Here is a 21,316-nt window from a genome sequence, read left to right on the forward strand (position 1 = left end):
GCCGTGTGTGTGTGTGTGTGTGTGTGTGCAGCTGTGTCTGCGCAGGCAGCAGGTGAGTGAGAAGCTGAATGAATGGGCCATCTTCAATGATAAATACAAGGAGCTGTGTGAATGGCTGACGCAGATGGAAAGCAAAGTATCCCAGAATGGAGACATCAGCATCGAAGAGATGATCGAGAAACTACGAAAGGTAGCGATTAAATATTACATGTCTTTTGTGTTATACAGTGTGTGGAATGTTTATATATATAGAGAGAGAGAGAGAGAGAGAGAGAGAGAGAGACTGTTACTCATAGCGCGGATGTTTTTCCTTGTCTCTCAGGACTATCAGGAAGAGGTGGCGGTGGTTCAGGAGAATAAACAGGATCTCCAGCAGCTGGGTGAACGTTTAGCTCGGGCCAGTCATGAGAGCAAAGCCTCAGACATCCAACACAAACTGGGGAAAGTCAACGAACGCTGGCAGCACCTGCTCGACCTCATTGGGGCCAGGTACTGGAACACACACCGCGATTATCAGCACTATTTCATCACATTTCCTTTTAGATTTTAATAATTTCATTTTGTAATTCTTTGGAATTTTGTGGGTTTTATTCATTTTTAATAATTATTTCTTGTCACGTATGTGATTTTTGAATTTGTGTTTTAGTTGTAATTTTAGTACATCAAGTCACTAAATGGAAGTGAGAAATGCTGCCTTGGCAACTAGTTTAGATCAAATAAGCTTTATTAGAATTATAAATAAGATGTTTATATTTTATTTGATTTGATCATGTTTTATTTGTCTTTTTTTGTTACGTATAATGTATTTACTGTAAATGATATTTTTTGCATCACAGTAATGAGAATGGACATATTTTATTAATGATAATTCTGTAGTAAATTGCCATGAAAATATGTCAATGCAAAACAGCTTTAGGTCAGCAGATTTTAAAACACAAGTGACCCTTTCAAAATGAGCATCCAATTAATCGGTCTATACCAGACCAGTCCATCTTGTAAAGAAGAAAATGATTCTTAATCAAATTACGTAGATAAATAAAGGTGAACAAACATTTTTAAATGTGCTGTATTAGATGTCGTCCTCAAAGCTGCAGTAGGTAACTTTTGTAAAAAAATATTTTTTACATATTTGTTAAACCTGTCATTATGTCCTGACAGTAGAATATGAGACAGATAATCTGTGAATAAATCAAGCTCCTCTGGCTCCTCCCAGTGTCCTGTTGCCATTTGCAGGAATGCATCCGCTCCCATTAAGAAACAACCAATCAGAGCTGCGGTCCGTAACTTTGTTTGTGTTCAAAATGTAGAAAAATGTATATAATAAGCGAGTACACCATGAATCCATTTTCCAAACCGTGTTTTTAGCTTGTCCTGAATCACTAGGGTGCACCTATAATAAGTGTTTATATTCGGACTATTTTAGATTGCTTCAGCGGAGTAACCCAGTACCTTTGTGATTCTTCATAGACATAAACAGAGAGAAGTAGTTCCGGCTACGATGTTCTTCCGCAAGACGCAAGCAGTTCTGTTTATTAACCACTAGAGCGTCAAAAGTTCCCTACCACAGCTTTAAGAGCAGTGTGTATATTCACTGATTGTAACTATCACTATAATTATAATAACCCTGATGTAAGATAGTATATATGTAGACAATATATTGTATTGTGAAAAGGCTGATAATATGTGTGTGTGTTCAGGGTGAAGAAGCTGCGGGAGACTTTAGTGGCCGTTCAGCAGCTGGATAAGAACATGAATAGCCTGCGCTCTTGGCTCGGCCACATCGAGACCGAACTGTCCCGTCCCATCGTGTACGACACCTGCGACTACCAGGAGATCCAGAGGAAACTAGATCTACAGCAGGTACACACACACACACACACACACACACACACACTGCATTCTGAAAGCATTCGGATGAAGCATTATTCATGGCCTTGGTTCAGGAGCTGCAGAGAGACATCGAGAAGCACAGCACAGGTGTGGCGTCTGTGCTGAACCTGTGTGAGGTGTTGCTGCACGACTGTGACGCGTGTGCTACAGACGCCGAGTGTGACTCCATCCAGCAGGCCACACGCAGCCTGGACCGCCGCTGGAGGAGCATCTGTGCCATGTCCATGGAGAGGAGACTCAAGTACGACCATCAACCGCACCGCATCCTTTTATTTCTCATTTCATTTTATTTTTATATTTATATTTAGCTTTGATCTTTAGCATTTAAAAAAGTTTTGCTCTACATTTTTATATATATATATATTTTTATGTTAATCTATTTCAGCTTTATTGCAGCTTCATTTCAATTAATGAAAATAATTGTTTTTATAGTTTTTTTATTTCCGTTTCAGTTTTACTAATTTTATCAGTTCATCTTACATTTGTTTTATTTCAGTTAGTTCCCAAAGCAACGTTTCTAAATTTAGTTTTTCCTGTGTTTATATTATATTTTGTTTTATAATTGTATATATTTTTTTGTTATTTTATCTATTTCAGCTTTATTGCAGCCTTATTTCAATGAATGAAAATGATTTTTAATAGTTTTATTTATACTTACATTTAATGATAACAATTCACCTTTGTGTTGTTGTTCATGTGACTAATGACAAATTTAAACCTTTTATATTTTGTATTTTATTTTATTTGAACACTCTCAGCTTTCATGTTTATTTTGAATTGTTTAATAAAAAAATTTTTGTTTAATGACAAATTTTGCTCAGCATTTTATATTTTTAATGTTAATGTATTTCAGCTTTATTGCAGCTTTATTTCAATTAATGAAAATCATTTTTAAAGTTTATTTTTAATAGTTTTATATCATAATTGTGCTTAATTACAAATTTAAACAAATTCTGCTCAGCACTTTATATTTTTAATGTCAATCTATTGCAGTTTTATTTCAATAATTATAACTATTAAAATAATTTTTTATAGTTTATTTTTTACTAGTTTTGTACCATAATTGCTAAATGACAAATGTAAACCTAAACTTTGCTCTTTGAAAGGATTGAGGAGACGTGGCGTCTCTGGCAGAAGTTTCTGGATGATTTCTCTCACTTGGACGAGTGGCTCATGTCGTCGGAGAAGACAGCCGCGCTGCCAAACTCTTCAGGTGTCCTTTACACTGTTGCCAAAGAGGAGCTCAAGAATTTTGAGGTGAGATCACCCAGACTGAATGAATGTAGTGTTGTTAAACTCAGATTTATGATATTAACGCTCTGTGTTTCTGTAGACGTTCCAGCGGCAGGTGCATGAAGGTTTGACGCAGCTGGAGCTGATCAATAAACAGTATCAGCGCCTGGCACGTGAGAATCGCACCGACGCGGCCTGTAGTCTGAGAGAAATGACCCACAACGCCAACCAGCGCTGGGACAACCTGCAGAGACGAGTGTCCTCCGTCCTACGCAGGCTAAAGGTACAGAGCTCCCTGATTCCTTTTACACCAACATCAACTCAATTGATGCTTACAGACTCATCACTTTGATACATATTATAATAACACAAATCTGTGAAAGAACTGCCTGTCTTTGCTTTTTTTAAAGTTGATTCAAAGATAATTTATCAAATGCAGAACAATATCCAGCAATAATATAGTTTAACTTTTACATGTTGTATTTACTTTAAATAAATAGTTCAATATAATTTTTTTAAACATATACACACACACACACACACATACATACATAATATAATTAATCATAAATGCATATATATATATATATATATATATATATATATATATATATATATATATATATATATATATTTATATATATATATATATATATATATATATATATATATATACACACTCACACACACACATACATAATATAATTAATCATAAATGCATATATATATATACACACACATACATAATATAATTCGTAATTCGTAAATGAGCTGTTTAAAAAAAATATATATCTTTTGTAATAATATTAATGATTAGAAAATGCAATTGGGCTTCTTCTTTGAATCTGATTTTTGATTTCCTCCGCAGCACTTTATATGTCAGCGGGAGGAGTTTGAGACGGCACGAGACTGTATCTTGGTCTGGCTCACAGAGATGGACCTGCAGTTAACCAACATTGAGCATTTCTCCGAGTGGGACATCCAGGCCAAACTCAAACAGCTGAAGGTATCTCTCTGGCCTTTATCACTGCATGTGTTCTCAGTATCTCCTGTGTCATCCTCTGATGGAGGTTTTCTTCTGCGTCCAGGCGTTCCAGCAGGAGATCACTCTGAACACAGCCAAGATTGACCACATATTCCAGCAGGGTGAAGCTCTTCTGGAAAAGAGCGAGCCGATCGATGCTGCTGTGATCGAGGAAGAGCTTGAAGAACTGCAGCGTTACTGCCAGGACGTGTTTGGACATGTGGAGCGCTACTACAAGAAACTTACACGATTACCGGTACTTTAATTACATCAGATGCTTTTTCTGACTGATACTGGAGGACTCTTCCATTCTTTTTCAATTTGTTTCATTTTCAGATTTATTTATATGTACCTATCTACAAACCTATTTATTTATTTATTTATACATTAGTTTTTTTGTTTATATTTATTTTCATATTTATATGTACCATTTTAATTTATAGTTACCTTTTTATTTATGACTTCCTTCTTTTATTTATTTATTTATTTAGTTATTTACTTATTCATTTATAGATTTTTTTATTTGTTTATATTTTTATTTATATTTACGTTTGTGTATGTTTAGATTTTTATTATTTTCATTCATTCATTTTATTTTATTTTATCTTTATTTATATTAACAGTTATTTGTTTACTTTTTGTTTGTTTATATTTACCAATTTATATTTATTTGTTTACATTTATTTATTTTCATATTTATGTATATCTAAAAAAATTAATTTACCTTTTTTTTTGACTACTGTACTATTATTTATCTTTATATATTTATTAATAAATTTATTAGATTTTTTCATATTTTAATATTTCTTTATATTCTTTACCTTATTCATTAATTCCTTTTTTTTATTCTATTTTATTTTATTTTCACATTTAAATAAACCTTTTTCAATTATATTGTCTTTTTTGTTTACTTTTTATTTATTAATTCATTCAGTCAAACATTTTATATGTACATATTTTGTTTAGCATTTTTGGACATGTGTGACCCTGGAGCACAAAACCAGTCTTAAGTCTCTGGGGTATATTTGTAGCAATAGCCAAAAAAACATAGTATAGGTCAAAATTGTTGATTTTTTTTTAATGCCAAAAATCATAAGGATATTAAGTAAAGATCATGTTCCATGAAGATGTTTAGTAAATTAATATATTTAATGTAAATATATTAAAACTTATTTTTTTTAATACTAAGAACTTTTTCATTTGGATAGCTTTAAAGGCGATCTTCTCACTATTTAGATTTTTTTGCACCCTCAGATTCCAGATTTTCATCACACATCAATGGAAAGCTTATATATTCAGCTTTCAGATGATGCATACATCTCAGTTTCAAAAAATTGACCCTTATGATTGGTTTTGTGGTCCAGGGTCCCATTTTATTTCATCCACTTTAATCAGTTCAGTCAAGGTTTCGATCCCACAAACCACTGTGAATTCTTCTTCTTTATCCAGCTCACAGACGATGAACATGACGTCTCGTCCTCGGACCGGGAGTTTGATCTGGACGAGCCTGCTGACGTGTCCAGCTTTCCTTGGAGTGAGCGTCTGGGCGATGGTTTTCTGTCGCCTCTGCCCTCGTCCAGTCGCTCTGCGTCGCTGGCCGCTCCTCTACGGGCCGAACGCTCGGGCCGAGACACTCCAGCCAGCGTGGACTCCATCCCTCTGGAGTGGGACCACGATTACGACCTGAGCCGGGGTCTGGAGAGCGCCAGCAGAGCCTTGTCCTCCGAACCAGGAGAACAGGGAGAAGACGGATACCTGCAGGGCTCAGCGTCTGCCCTCTCGGGTCAGTGTGAGATCTTGAGAGAGAATAAACTGGTGGCTGTAGCAGATGATGTTAGTGTGGGTCAGCATTCAATCATGTTTGTATTGTATGCATGCATATGTTTCTTTCAGATGTAGAGATTCCAGAGAGTCCTGAGGCATATCTAAAACTTACTGAGCAAGCTCTGAGGTCCAGCGCTGGTAGGCAACAGCAGTCCGAGATCTGAGACTCACTCACTCGTCTGTCGCCTGAGATTGTGATCTTTAGTTTCTACTCACAAACCGAATCAAAGCACAGAGCTGTATTCTCTAACCCTTCTCTTTTGATTTGTGTTGCTTCACTCTGTGTGTTAACCTCAGTAATCAGTTCTCCAGTGTTTGCATGTACTGTAGTGCCACAGAGTTCACTCCGGTGTTTGTTCTGGGTTTCTAATGCTTTTGGATTTGCCAAATCAACAGCATTACTCACAGTATTTTGCAATCAGAGAAAATTGTGAATTACAAAAAAAAAAAAAAAATTGTATTAAATCAAGTGGTTTAAAATCAAATATTAGTAGTATGGCCCATGTGTATGTTTTCAATGGTCGCACTTGTCCAAAAGAGGAATTTCACATATCAAGGTCAAATTTAAAAAAAAAAAAAATAGAAAAGAAAAGAAAAACTTAAAAAATATTTTTAAATAAAGAAAATGAAGCCTATTTTTGGAACAATTCCTAAATGTTTTCACACTTTTTGATTGTAAAGCAATTTCCCCCCAAAATTCTCATTACTGTTAAACATCCGAATATCTTTTTGTAATTAGATTCACGTTGCTGGATTTTTGTTTAAATCTGTTATTTTATTATTATCTGTACTATTATAGTATTTTGTAATATTCTGATTTAGCTTTTACTTTTTATTTCCAGTGTTTCTTTGAGTAGTTTAAGTTGTAGTCATTTTGTTATGTTTTTATCATTTAATTCGTTTTTATTCAGCTTGTTTTTTTTTTTTTTTGGTAATTTTAATACTTTCAGCATTTTATTTCTGTCAATTGTTAAAGCAACATTTCCTATTTTAAAAGTTTTTCATCAAATATTTCTGTTTTATTTTTTATTTTATTTCAGCTTCTTTTTAATAATAAAAAACAATTCTTAGTTAACAGTAACAAAACCGGTTTTAAAAAGTGTTTCATGCATTTTTTTAAATGCACAATTTAAATGATATTTTTTGCATCACAGTAATGAGAATGGACATATTCTATTAATAATAATTCTGTAGTAATCTGCCATGAAAATATGTTAATGCAAAAAAGGTATAGGTCAGCAGATTATAAAACACAAGTGACCCTTTCAAAATGAGCATTCAATTAATCGGTCTATCACTTTCAAATCTCCATTATACTTGACCAGTCCGTCTTGTTAATAAGAAAATGATTGAAGAAACGCTGAACAAACATTTCTAAAAGTGCTGTATTAGATGCCATTCTGAAGAGCAGTGTGTATACTCACTGATTGTAAACTGCTTTGACTAATGATACTTCTATTTAGAAGCACCTAGTATGTTTGACTAATGAGAAAGCGTGAAATCATGTGACGATCTTGCACTGCATCAGGCCTGAGAAAGAGAACGCGGTTCCAAACGCAGCTCAGAGCAACTTCCTGTTGTTCCTCCTTTTAAAACGAATCTGCTGTTCCTCTACAGGTGACGCTGGATCACTGGAGACTCACATCAGACAGCTGGATAAAGTTCTCAACACCAGCTGCTTCCATCTGCAGCAGACGGAGAGCATCATACGCAGCCGGACCCCCACCGGCCCGGAGCTGGACGCCACCTACATGGGTTATGTGAGTCATCATCTATAGGACTACTGTGTACTGTAGAAGAATTGTCTCTGGTTTTGCTAACACTTTTGTTATCTTTATTTCTCTCTCAGATGCGTCTTCTTGAAGAATGTCGTGGCAGTATAGATGCAGTAAAACGAGTGGGATTTGAGCTGAAAGAAGAGGAAGACAAGATATCAGGGTTCGTCAACCCCAACAGCTCAGAGTCCCAAACTTCAGGTACAGAACCAGATTATATTCTGAGCCATGCATGTAAATACATGCAACCTTTAAACTAATGCTGATGGTATATAAGCCATTAAACATTATATGTGTTACATAAAAGATCGGCTTGGAGGAAATGTAGAATATGAAAGTTTCATAACAAATGTAAACTATTTTGAATGTTTTAAATGAAGTAAAAAAATTAATATTCAGTAGTAATATTGAGTAAGACTTGCATCTGATCATGCAGCTTTCATTATTATCAAGCAATATTTTGGATGCAAAAACACTTGCGTGCAGTGTGCATTTTATAATAAAAGGAATATTTTGGATTTTGATTTTCTTTTGTCTGATGCATCATAAAATGTGTATTTCTGAATACAGCTGTTATGAAGTGTGACCGGTGTGTGTTGTGCAGGTGTGATCGAGCGCTGGGAGCTGCTGCAGGCTCAGGCTCTCAGTAAAGAGATGCGCATGAAGCAGAACATGCAGCAGTGGCAGCAGTTCAACTCGGACCTGAGCAGCATCTGCAGCTGGCTGGACCAGACAGAAGAAGAGCTGGAGCAGCAGCGGGGACTGGACCTCAGCACGGACATACAGACCATCCAGCTACGCATCAAGAAACTCAAGGTCCAGCGCTGATAATCATCACTCACACTGTTTGTTACTAAGTGCTCAGATTACTCAAAACTGAGACGTTGAAGCTATATAGCAGGGATGTCAAGCTCAGTGCCTGGAGAGTTTAGTTCAATCACACATTCCCTGTAGTTTCCAAAGAAACCTGAAGGACCTGATTAGCTGGATCAGGTGTGTTTAATTAGGGTTGGAGCTAAACTCTGCAGAGCTGTGGCCCTCCAGGAACTGAGTTTGATGCCCCTGCTATGTAGCAGTATTAAATTAGACATAATTATATGTATTATATATAAAAATGAAAGTAACACATAACAAATTTTTTTTTAAACTTTTTCTTGTTTGTTGGTTATCCATCATAAACTCAAATAAAACAAACTAAATTAATGCATTTAGCTAACGCTTTTAAAGTGACTTACAGTGCATTCAGGCTTTTTTTTAACCTAGCATGTGTTCCCTGGGAATCGAACCCACAAACATGCGCTGCTAACGCAATGCTCTACCACTTGAGCCACAAAAAAAAAAAAAAAAATCCTTAATACTGAAAATCCTAAATTTACAAAACTTATTTAGGAATGTTGCCTTACTAGATTTAATAGTGAAATAAAAATAAACTAAAGCTATATTATAATACAAAAAAATTTAATCATTATAATAATGAGAAAAACAGGTTGTTAAAACCTAAACTAAAATTTGAATAAAAACAACAAATATAAAAGCTAATTAAAATATATTAATAAATACTGTAAAAATATATAAAACCAATACAAAAATAATACTAATGCCATGATATTCTTTGAACCAGTTATTGTTTGTAAGGGTTAGAGTTTTTTTTTTGTTTTATTGTTTGTTGGTTTTCCAATTAAAACAAACAAAACTAAATTACAAAATTAAAAATAAAAGGCAATTCAATGTTTTAAGAAGTATTGTAATAGTAATAATACTAAAAAGACACTAATGCCATGATATTCTTTGAACCTTATGGTTTGTTCGTTGGTTGTCCAGTTGTTCAGTGTTTTGTGGCATTGATGTTTTTCTCTGTTGACCTGTGACTCTGTGCAGGAGCTGCAGAAGGCTCTGGATAAACGCAAGGCCATCGTGTTGTCCATTAACCTCTGCAGCGCCGAGTTTGTGCAGTCGGACAGCGAGGAGGCACGAGACCTACAGCGCCGGCTGAAGGAGATGAATAACCGCTGGGAGCGTCTCAGCAGCTCTCTGGACGACTGGAGGACCGCGCTCCAGCACGCGCTCATGCAGTGCCAGGCAAGAAGCTGATATCAGAAGATATCCCTTCAGAAATTCTGCTTTCATCAATGTTGAGGGGTTAAAATCACAGACCTTTTCCTAATCTTCAGGACTTCCATGAGATGAGTCACGGTCTGCTTCTGTGGCTGGAGAACATCGAACGCAGGAGGAATGAGATCGTCCCGATCGACCACACTCAGGACAGCGATACCCTACAGGAGCATCACAAAACCTTTCTGGTAACTGATTCCTCTTTTCGGTTGGTACAGCATTTGGGTAAGAAGTTGCTTGGTTTGTTTTGATTTAACACTGATTGTTCCGCAGCAATTCCGCCGGGAGCTGCTGGACACGCAGGTGAAGGTGGCGTCCCTGCAGGACATGTCTCTTCAGCTGCTGGTCCACTCGGAGGGCACTGACTGTCTGGAAGCCAAAGAGAAGGTGCATGTGATCGGGAACCGTCTCAAGATGCTGCTGAAGGAGGTGACGAGAGACATCAGAGAGCTGCAGAAGACCCTGGACATCAGCAGCAGTCAGCAGGTGAGTTACTGACCGCCAGCGTCCATGCACACAGTTTGCCTGGGTTTGACTTCAATTATATTAGTGCCTCTAAACATGGAATTAATTTCATACAAATTATTACATATTTCCAAATATTTCTAAATCAGTGGTTCTCAGCCAAGAAAAGGATGGGTCACATAATGCATGAAGTTGTTGTTGTTATTATTATTATTAATAATAGTAATAGTATATTGCAATAACCAAACTTAACAAATGCATGCAAACAAACTATTTTACTATTAGTTTTATTTTATTTTAGAACAGTACAATATACAATACAATTCCAGTTTTTGAAACTTGAATTAATTGTGGTTAATTTATTAATTTATTGATTAATAAATAAGTAAATATGAATTACTGATTATTATATTATAATGTATAGGGGGCTTTGCATTTTGTTTTTCAAGTATTATATTATAATATACGCAATATGCAATATACTATTACAGTTCAAAAAGTTTCATAATTGTTTATTTGCAGCAGTGTTTAGTATCATTGAGATATAATTGTTTTTATTAATATTTTGAACTAGTTTTTATTTCAATATTTTGTGTTTTCATTTTAATTTCAGTTAAAGTTTTTTTTAGTAATTAGGTTGTGTTGTTTGTCATTTTATATATATATATATATATATATATATATATATATATATAGTATGTTTCATTTCAGCTGAAGTTTCATTTTATTTATTTTTTCATTTCAAGTGACAATTTTTGAATAATTTTAGTTTGACTTCAATAACCCTGATGTGCAGTCTGTCTAGTTTTTTAATCACACTGTCTTTCTCCAACCGTCCTCGTCACACACTATCTCTGTAGGACTTGTCATCTTGGTCGTCTGCTGATGATTTGGACACTTCCGGTTCCCTGAGCCCTGTTTCTGGACGCAGCACTCCCAGCCGCCGGCGATCGGTAACACATGACACTTCAGAGATCACTGTATCTCGTCACGTTGAGCTGATGGTTTGACACTTGAATGTTTCTGGAACTTGGCCGTCAAAAACACACTTGACACCTTATTAGTATACTTATTAGTTTGCCCAGAGTTCCTCCAAAGCTCAAGACCTTCCCAGCATGCTCTCTTCTAATGCAAGAGCTGAATCAGAACTGGAGATGTGATTCGTCCCTGTTGTGTTTCTACATCCTATCGATTGTTCCCAGTTTTACATCCTTTAAACACCTAGTCGCACCCTTATCACTCCCCTAAATTCTGGCTTGGTTTGTTCCTCCACTCATTTCCCACATTCATGTTTATTCTAGATTCCCACACTGTAGTCATCAAGGAATACTGGTTCTATGAAAAAAAAAAAAAAAGAAACATGTCCAGGTCATATTTAACCTCAAAATTTTTTCATGAATAAAATGAAGCCTTTTTGGTCCATTAACATTTTATGATTATAATGATCATAAACATTATAATGACATTCAAACACATTTTCCTCTTATATTATTACTATTATGCATCCAGATATTTTTTATTTTATTTTTTATTTTTTAAGAATTCTCATCAGATTCTCATTATAATAATACAATAAAACAAACTACTGTAATGTATGTATATTTCAAATTATTTTAATAATTAAAATAAATAAATTCTTATTCTAGCAATTACAAATGTTAGCTTGTCATGCTCCTTAATTTTTGTTTGTAATATTTATAATACTTAATGAGAATATAATATAATTATAATATAATTTGTGCTGTCAAACAGTTAATCGCTATTAATCACATCCAAAATAAGTTTTAGTTTGCATAAATGTTTTGTCTATATTTAATATGTATATAAACCCACACATATACAGTATACATTTGGAAACTATTTACATGTATTTATTATTTATATTCATATAATTTATATAATAAATAAATACATTTATTATATATAAAAATTCTGAAATATACACATGCATGTGTGTAATTATATATACATAATAAATAAACAAAGTACACATACATATATTATGTAAACAAACTTTTATTGTGGATGTGATTAATCATTTGCCAGCACTAAATATATATAAATTATATATATATATATATATATATATATATATATATATATATATATATATATATATATATATATATATATATATATATATAAGAGAGAGAGAGTGAGATTTATGTTTATACCATTTATATTTATATAGATAGATAGTCTAATAATAAAATAACATTAATTTGAAAGATTTTTCCTGTTTTATGGCATTTTAAGTAATACACCTTTTCCTGGGTAAAATATGACCTGTGACATTCTCAGAAAACAGATGAAATGAGCTGAAAACTTCTTTTAAATATTTATATTAAAGGATCACTTGTTGGCAAGGGGGTTTTCTGAGAAGGGTGTCATGAAGAACCAGTTTCTTTGTCTCCATAGAAGTGCTGTCACCCCATCAGCACTCTTTTGATTTTGTTGGTGCTCTTCTTTTTTGGGGGTTCTTTCATCAGTAGCTTTGTCTTTATTTGCCTGGACTGAAACATTCTTTCTTTCTTTTACCCCCCTGTTCATTGCAAACAGCCTCGGGGCAAAAGTAGTCTGTCACAGCCCGGAGCCTGTGTGAGCAGTCCACTTCACAGGTACCTTTCTCCTGGTTTCTAGAACACTTGGAAGATAATGGAACTCAACCCATGACCTGAGCGTAGACCCCTAGCGCTAACGGCTCTGGGGTTGACCCTTGAGTGGACCGTGTCCTACAAACCATGACACACAAGCTCCAGGCTCATGCTGATGACTTCCATCATCTTCTGTGATTCTAGACACTGCTCAGGTTAGGGAGCTGAGATAGACACTACTAAGGGAGTTCATGCACCAGATGAAAAGCGCGCTTGTTTTCTATATTCTGCGGCTGTAAATATGGATACGCTAGGCTGCTTGCTGCTGAGCCGTTCATTTTTCTTGTCTATTCGGCAAGCGTCTGCAATGAACAATCTTGGCAACTTTCTCTTTTTCTCTCTCTGGTGTGTCACATCTGCTCTTTCACCGACTAATCAATCATCTTCTCCCTCCTCCGATCTGCCATCCGTGCAGTTTGATGACATGCTAGAGAAACATGACTCGAGAGAGACTCCGTGTTAAGACTCTCTTCCGTGGGATTAAAAGGAGCAAAAAAATCAGATTTCCCATGTGTCAGCATGTAGTGGGTTATGGTGAAATTACAACAAGATATTTTAAATTATAAAATAAGTTTATAATATGTTCTTATAAAACTAGATTATTGAAAGGAGCATCAAAATCTGGTTTTCCATGATATGTCAGCAGCATTAACTATGGTTATTCACACATTTTTGGTTGTGGATCATAGTAAAATAATTAAGTTTAATAATATTTATTTAAGATAATTGCTAAGATTGTATAGTTTATAAGATGTATATAGTTAAGATAATTGTTTAATTGTTTATAATTGTTAACTATCATCCCATAAGTATAAATAATGACAGTATGCCCCCTTTAAAAATTAATATTCACAATATAATTACCACATTCTATATATATATATATATATATATATATACACAGTATATATATTTAGTATTAAATGTGGTTATTCACAAACAGCTGCTTTGTAGTGGGTCATGGTAAAATTACAAGAAGTGTATTTATTATTAATTTAATTAAGTTAATTAAGTGTTTTTTTATATGTTAAATATAAAATAATCAAGCATTTTTGCTCATGAATTGCATCTTGTTGGGTTTGAACATACAGCATTTTTATTTTTCCAGCATTTTTTTTAACCCTTAGGCAACGGCAGCCCCGAACTACAGCTATATATTAATGAAAACTCTGAAACTGGAAACTGTTGAGCTGTTCTTCCTGTTAGCATGGTCTCTGTTTAACAGCGCTTTAACAAAAAAGGCATATTTAAAAATACAGAAACTCTCTTAAAATGGCCCTTTTGCTTTTAAATGCTACTGAAGACTTCAAACTAACTATCTGTGTCAAGCTTTGGCATCTAATGTGTTCCCAAATGTCATATAACAGTGTAGAACAGCAAATGTACCAAGAAAGCTTATTTACATTCTTAAAAATAAAGGTTCCAAAAGGGAATTTTCATAGCGATGCAACTGCAGAACTTTTTATCCACTATATAAAAAACCTCTTGTGGAATGAAAATATTCCATGGATGTTACAGGTTCTTCATGGAACGATCAATGCCCAAGATCCAGTGAACCTTTCATTTTAAGAGTGTAGAGAGAAAGTCTTTTGTGACTCTACAAAGCCCATTTCTTCAGCTACAGATAGGAATAGCTAGATAACCAGTGTAATTCCTATCATGCGCCTAGTTTTATATCTGAGCGTTTCCACCTCTTGTGCTGTCTCATGTATAGCAGGTCTCGCAACGCCGCTGGATCCGGTTCCTCCCTTTCTGACGAGGAAGAACCAGCATCCTGGTGCAGAACCTTCCTGAAGCGAGTCTTCTGGGCCGCACTGCCGCTGCAGATCATCCTGCTGCTGGTGCTGGTGGTGGCCTGTTTTGTGCCTACATGTGAGGATGACTACAGCTGTGCCCACCTCAACAACTTTGCCCGCTCCTTCCACCCAATGCTTAGATACACCAACGGGCCTCCGCCTAAATGAGCTCCACTTTTAAGACAAGACTGACTACTGCCACTGAGTTTGGCAGCCTTTAACATGTCCTTGTACAGCAAATACAGCTGCTAATTTTACAGTATGTCACTCTGAGTCTCGTGTAGATGTTAGAACGAAGCCTACTGCACTGAAAACTGCTGTCGTTAGTGCTACTGATGTTCTTCCATGTTTGATATGAAGGAGGAAACTAGAGCGTAGGATATTAACTCAGCACTGTGAGTTAATCAGGCCTTTTTTAATCAAGGAAAGAACAAGTTTATTTGGAAAATAACGTAAAGGTGTTGGGTTGCTTTTATCAAATAAATTACTTGTAAAAAAGAGAAGATAAAAAATCTATGAACTCTATATTGCAATTATTTTTTATATGTATTTTTGGCATGTGGTCATTCTTTGGTTTCCATTGGATTAGTCATTGTTTATTTTTCATTTTTAATCTTAACTAACCTGCTGTAATATTCAAGGTAACTGTGTCATGAATATACTCTACTGTATGTAAACCACTGATATCAAAGAAAAGGATATTTATGTACGTACAGTTTGCTAAGGCAAACCTTCGCAGTGAAAATATATATGATATACTGTACACATAACCTGCTGATAAGTATTTTTCATTACAATTAAAGACTGAATGACCATAATTTGATTAATTGTGAATCATAATTGTTTTCTTGCCTATTTTCTGTCGCAGTTTAAACACTTGAATGATTTGCTCGTAAAATCTACAGGGTTGTATTACCCAGTTAACAGGGAACGTTCTCCGAATTTGACTAAGTTTTGTTATGAATTAACATTCTTTCAGTAACATTAATAGAATGTTCATTTAAAATGAACTGGTCTTTAATAACATTCAGAAAATGCTTTGCAAAATAATCAAATGGAATGTAGTTTAAAATTTGAAAACATTAACTGGATGGTTTGAAAGTTCTTAGAATATTCAGAAACAACATCTGGGTAAATGCATCAAATCATTGCATACTTCCATTAATCCTGATTCAAATTTGTGGAGTCTCATTTATCGCAGCAATCATGGTAAACATCTCTAAATATTTAATGAAATACTTGCCATTAATATGATGCATGCATAAAATGTGTTTATTTTGTCACAATACATGGTTGCTTTTTAATTACTATCAATAGTAGGTGCTTTTTCTTTCTTTCAGAATGGTGCCGTTACAGAAAGCACAATCAATCCTGGTTTATAAAAAAACAACAACCATTTAACAATTCTTGTTGTTTGACCAGTGTAATTGTGCTGGTTGAGCTAGTTAAGAAGCCTGGTGGAGAAACCAGCAGCATCCAAGCCACAGACTATCCAGGCTCTTCAGCTGGGAACGGGATGAACATTAAAGCAATTGTATGTCCTTTTGTCTTTTTTTGTAACTGGAGCCCCTACAGTTAAGTGTAATCGACTGTCTGTTGTAATTACAGTGGGTAGATACACACGTGCGTTTGTTGCCGCTGTAAAGCCATCCATCCATTGTATTTCAAGGGCAAAAAACTACTTTGAGTTGCTTAAATGTTATTATTATTCACGGGGGGCGCTGGGCTGTCCGAGGTTGTTCCGGGGGGAGCTGGCAGAGCCTGGGGTTGGAACTCGTGAGAATGAGCGACGTTTATGGAGGAAACTGGAGCTTCCCAGATGTGAGGAGTGTGATGCTGGTGTAGATGAGCAGGACAGTGCCGTGACTGAAGCAGAACCTCCAGCCTTCTGAGAACTTCATAGTTTGGGACGCAACCTGTGCAGTCAACACCTAACATCTGACTCACCACCATGTAGAAGTCCAGTAACTGCAATGTAGGAACATACTAGTTACTTTTAACAAAGTGGACTGCACACTTTTGAGTGGTAATGTATAACAGTCTTGTATCGAGCTCTGTACCTGTTTCTCGGTGAGAGTGAGATCTGCTATAGCACTAGACTGAGTGTCCAGCAGTCTCTGGGCTTGTTGAATCTCATCTCTGGCTCGGAGTTCCTGGTTTTTCATCTCTGACTTGATGGTGGTCATTTTCTTCTCAGTCTTTACCTTGTTCTTCTCAAGCTTTCCCAGGTTCTTATTCTGCTCCTCTATGGTTTGGTATTGTTCCATCACTTTGATCTTGTTGCACCAAAGACAGCAGAAACTAAGCACTTACTGTACAAGCATCGCCACACTCCACTCGACATGTGAAACAGCACTTTTACAGATGCATGAAAGACAAATTCAGACTATTTTCTAAATGCATGTTTCATCTTTGATTTGTTTTGACCCTGTAATTCTTAACTAAATTTCACTACTTTATATTTCATCATGAGTTTAAGGGTCAAAATTAGAACCATTTATGTTCATGCATTTGGCAGATGCTCTACAAGCTACATGAAACATCTGTATGCTTTAAGGATCCAGAAACCAAAGCACTGATCTAAATAATTTATTTTATTATCCATAGAACCATATTGTCATATAACTCAAGTGCCATATACAGTAAAAATGGTATATATTTACAGAGTCACATTTGTGTTTTTGAATTAAAAATGTTGTATTTTAAGCTGAAATGACTCTTTTTGGTGAGGGTCTGTGGGCCAGGCCTCGTCCCTGTACCTTGAGCTCATTGGTGTGGGACAGCTGGGCTTTCAGCTCGGTGTTGGAGAAGCGTAAGGTGCTCAGCTCCGCCTGCAGACGATCCACACGCTTCTGGAGCTTCTTACAGGCCACAGTAGCATCATCTTTCTCCACCGCCAGAGCTGAGCGGCTCCTCTTCTCCTCCTCCAGCTGGACCATCTTCCTCCTCAGCAGCTCCAGGTGAAGCTCTTTACTTTCTGAACGCTCCTTATGTTCTTTAAGCTGCAGTCATTGATGGAAAGGATAAACCAGTTAATCAAATAATAATATAAATGATAGGTAGGTAGGATTTTTGTATGTTTTTTATTTTATATTGAAACGTTTTTTGCATATTTTCACTGGTTTTAATATAAATGACAAGTACGGTATAATAAATGAATAGTATAAGAAAAATACAACATAAAAATATAATACATTTTTAGAATTTGTTTTGATTAAAGATTAAAATTTGTTTAAAATGTTATTTAATTTGTTTTGAATCGTTTGTTTTTAATTACATTTCTAATTAAATGTTTAAAATAAAATAAAAATCCCCTCCAAAAACTGCACTCTTTGAATTTTACCATTTGCATTTCTGAACTGTTTTTTTATTTTATTATTATTATTTATTTTTATTTTTACAATTTTAAGCTATGTCACATATCACCTAAGGACATTTGCATTAAAATTGGGCATTTGTTTGAAAATCTGTAACAATTATTTTTTTAATTTCTGCACTCTTTTTCAAGATAAATTATGATAAAATAGGGCAACATTTTTAAACCTGTAACAATTATTGTATATTTGGAAAGATTATGCACCAAAAACATAGAACTAAATTCATTCCTGTTCTCTTTGACATGTCAGCACCTTTCTCTGAAGGCTGTAGATTTGTGTCTTGGTCTCCAGTAAAGCTGTCCCTTCCTGTCTGCTCAGCTGTTCAGCTCGTGTAAGAATGGCCTCGAGTCTCATATCAAATCCCAGATCTGCAGCAACACGATCCACTTTCAGCTTCTCTGAGAGCTGCTCCACAAACCGCAGGTACTACAGAGAGAGAAGATCGTTCATTTTAGGACATTTATGATACCTTCCAATTATGTTCTAATTCCAAATGAGACAGAGGCTAGAAACAGTAACAGGCTTGGGCAGAATAAATCCAGTTCCTCACATGCTGTTTGTCCTGGTTCATTCCATCTTTCCAGACTCCAGCCGTCAGCAGCTCGTCCTCCAGACTTTTGATTCTGTCCAGCAGCTCCTGTTCTCTCCGTTCTGAGCTGCTCTGATTCTCTTTGTGTCTAGACAACTGCTCTTCCACCTCCGCCAGCCTGCCCTCCGTCTCCAGCTGAGACTAGAGCACACAGAGAGCACAGGAGTGAAGAAATAGGAACGCGGTCTATGTTATAATAATATGAGATGCAAACATTACCTTCTGCGCACTTTTCTCCCTGCTGCACAGGGCCGTAAGTGCCTTCAGTAGGTCACTTTGTGTGTGTTGAAGAGGACGAGACTCATCCTCCAGCAGAGCTTCCACATTCTTCATGAAGGCCTGGTGCTGGCTGTGAGATGCCTGAGCTTCCTTCTGGCAGCTGTGGAGTTTATTTTGCAGATCTTGAGAGAGACTCTCATAGTGGCGACAGCTGTGCTGTGCGGACGTCAGCGCCAGTTCAGACTCCTGCAGGGAGGTTTTCAGCCTCTGGTTCTCCCTCTCCAAACTTAGTTTCTTCAGGGAGATTACATCCAATTCCTTGCAACAAAAATACAAATAAAAATGAATTTTTTGCATAATGCATTTTTTGCATTATTGATCTGTAAGATACCTGTCTGGTAGAGTTCAGCTCATTCACTCTGGAGGCTGAGAGCGACTGTTCTCGTTCTACATCAGATACCAGTCTCTTGACTGTTTCTCTGCTGGCTTTACACTCCACCTCGTACAACTTCACGCTCTCCTCTAAAGCACAAATGCAGTTCTTCAGTCGGTCTCTCTCCTTGAAGCAGCCGTCCAACTTATCATAGACAGATATGTTAGAGATCGTGAGAATATTGGTTAAAAGCATATGTGAAAACACTTACCGTGGATATGATATAATCCAAAGGATCCGCCTTTCCTGCCACATTTACAGACACTTTGTTTGCTACTGCTGATATAAACTCATCAGATCTTCTATGGGTCTCAGCAGCTTCCTGTTTTGCCTTGTTGCATTCTGCAAAATACTGTCTGCAATATTTGATGACAGTGTTTACTAAGAGAAAATCTAAACAATAAAATCACATAAAGATGATGCTTTGAATGACTCATTTATAATAAGCCTTAGGATTGTTTACACTACCAATGCTTTCAATGCTGTTGATTTTATGTGTGTCAATAAAAGAGAATAAGAGAGAGAGAGGTGCAAGCTAATTTACTGTTTTACTAGAAAATAGAAAATTGTATCATCATAAAACAAAGAGATTCTAGGGTTGTCCCGATGTTTGACTAGCAGTGTGCCGTAAATGCTCACTTTGATTTGATATCAAGCTCCATGATTTTCCTCTTGATCTCCTCATTCTCTTTTGTAAGTGTCTGTACTCTCATGTCCATGAAGCTTTTGGAGGAGGTGATGGACAGCATCTCTTGCTCTGTGTTGTAGCTGCGTTCTCTGAGCGAGCTGATGAGAGACTCCTGTCTCGCCTCTTTCTCTTTATGTCGATCTACAGCATCCCTTAAGTTTTTCAGAGTCTCTTCCTGAGATGTGACTTTGGATTGGCTTTCCAAGAGCTGTTAAAAGCATTAGATATTTCACATATAGAATGTGCATCTAAAACACCACAAATGAGCAGTGAATATAGAGACCTGTGATTGGAGTTTGTTGTATTTGGTCTGCAGGACGGCCAGCTCCTCACGGGCCGTCTCAGTGGCCTGTTTATAGTGTGTGAGGTGCTGCTGGATTACAGACTCCTCCATTGCCAAACCGCTGTCAGTCAAACCTGAATGTATCCATAGCAACAGTAACATTCACCCAGCTAACAGGGAACATTTTCAGAATGTTCTGGCAAGGATCTCTCAAAAGTTATGAACAAACATTCTTCCAGGAACATTAGAATGTTCGTATAAAGGATTTCTGGTTTTAATAAAATTCTCAAAATGTTTGCAAATCCCAAAAACTTTATAAATAATTAATGGATCTTTTTTTTTTTTTCCCCTTTTGATATTCTGACATTCCATATTAAATGTAGCTGCTTTTTTTTTAGAATGTTTATAGAAGTTTTGAAACCAAAAAATCTAGACATAAAAAAATAAAAAAACACTTTAATAATTCAATGGCTATGTTAACAATATGTTTTAGAACATACTTTTTGTTTGCTGAGCACAATGAATATTCATTAACTTTTTATGTTAATAAAATACAATGCATTTTTGTTAGAAATGAACAAAATCGCGTATATATGATCATAACAGATATAGTGGTATAAGACATTTAATAACAATTTTACTGACTTACTAAATAAGTCATTTTTCGAAAGTCCTGTGAATGTTTTACCATTTTATTGATCCTGAAACAAAATCAAATGATGGCTACAGCAGTAGACAGTAAAGAAATTAAAGGCAACAATTCTCTTTGTAAAGAAATATGAGAACATATCACTCTGGAAACTGGCACAATGTACAAAAACTCACTTGTCTCTGTTATTGCTCCACGTCTATAACAAATCTCCTCTTAATGCTCAGTTTTTGTAGGTTTTTCATGTTAATGTGTCGCTGTAGTTTAGCAGGTTTCCAAGCAACACAACAACATTAAGCGTGCTC

At 35.8% G+C, this 21,316-nt stretch overlaps 2 protein-coding genes across 7 annotated transcripts in view; one reads left to right on the forward strand and one right to left on the reverse strand.

The window, feature by feature from the left end:
• The window catches only part of LOC127976769 (nesprin-1), a 94,162-nt gene extending 78,571 nt beyond the window's left edge, over positions 1-15,591 (forward strand). For 4 of the 6 annotated variants that reach the window (XM_052581418.1, XM_052581419.1, XM_052581422.1 and 1 more), the window contains 19 exons: positions 32-190; positions 323-489; positions 1,698-1,860; positions 1,944-2,131; positions 2,997-3,147; positions 3,224-3,406; positions 3,992-4,129; positions 4,212-4,403; positions 5,597-5,930; positions 6,041-6,109; positions 7,589-7,731; positions 7,821-7,947; positions 8,351-8,562; positions 9,625-9,825; positions 9,918-10,046; positions 10,132-10,344; positions 11,184-11,276; positions 12,883-12,941; positions 14,692-15,591. In XM_052581418.1, coding sequence (XP_052437378.1) covers positions 32-190; positions 323-489; positions 1,698-1,860; positions 1,944-2,131; positions 2,997-3,147; positions 3,224-3,406; positions 3,992-4,129; positions 4,212-4,403; positions 5,597-5,930; positions 6,041-6,109; positions 7,589-7,731; positions 7,821-7,947; positions 8,351-8,562; positions 9,625-9,825; positions 9,918-10,046; positions 10,132-10,344; positions 11,184-11,276; positions 12,883-12,941; positions 14,692-14,941 — 3,171 coding nt within the window. In that variant the 3' untranslated portion in view covers positions 14,942-15,591. The remainder of the gene's footprint in view (positions 1-31; positions 191-322; positions 490-1,697; positions 1,861-1,943; positions 2,132-2,996; positions 3,148-3,223; positions 3,407-3,991; positions 4,130-4,211; positions 4,404-5,596; positions 5,931-6,040; positions 6,110-7,588; positions 7,732-7,820; positions 7,948-8,350; positions 8,563-9,624; positions 9,826-9,917; positions 10,047-10,131; positions 10,345-11,183; positions 11,277-12,882; positions 12,942-14,691) is intronic. The other 2 variants (XM_052581421.1, XM_052581423.1) reach the window with 2 other exon arrangements.
• A 177-nt stretch (positions 15,592-15,768) lies between these two features.
• ccdc170 (coiled-coil domain containing 170) lies at positions 15,769-21,197 on the reverse strand. The gene is made up of 10 exons (XM_052581424.1): positions 20,363-21,197; positions 20,031-20,287; positions 19,603-19,747; positions 19,350-19,535; positions 18,959-19,276; positions 18,701-18,880; positions 18,403-18,576; positions 17,533-17,775; positions 16,834-17,049; positions 15,769-16,741 (listed from the first exon to the last, which is right to left on the reverse strand). The coding sequence occupies exons 1-10, from the start codon at positions 20,522-20,524 to the stop codon at positions 16,466-16,468; spliced, it is 2,157 nt and encodes a 718-aa protein (XP_052437384.1). The 5' UTR covers positions 20,525-21,197; the 3' UTR covers positions 15,769-16,465.
• Positions 21,198-21,316: the final 119 nt, after the last annotated feature.

This window comes from Carassius gibelio, chromosome B17, assembly GCF_023724105.1.
Source record: "Carassius gibelio isolate Cgi1373 ecotype wild population from Czech Republic chromosome B17, carGib1.2-hapl.c, whole genome shotgun sequence".
Taxonomy (NCBI): Eukaryota; Metazoa; Chordata; class Actinopteri; order Cypriniformes; family Cyprinidae; genus Carassius; species Carassius gibelio.

Excerpts from the sequence above, each read along its gene's own strand:
- ccdc170 (XM_052581424.1), bottom strand. The coding sequence starts at position 20,524 with ATGTTACTGTTGCTATGGATACATTCAGGTTTGACTGACAGCGGTTTG. Across the intron at positions 19,536-19,602 it reads TGGATTATATCATATCCACG|TTGGACGGCTGCTTCAAGGA; the intron begins GTAAGTGTTTTC and ends GTCTATGATAAG. Across the intron at positions 18,881-18,958 it reads GGGAGAAAAGTGCGCAGAAG|TCTCAGCTGGAGACGGAGGG; the intron begins GTAATGTTTGCA and ends TGTGTGCTCTAG.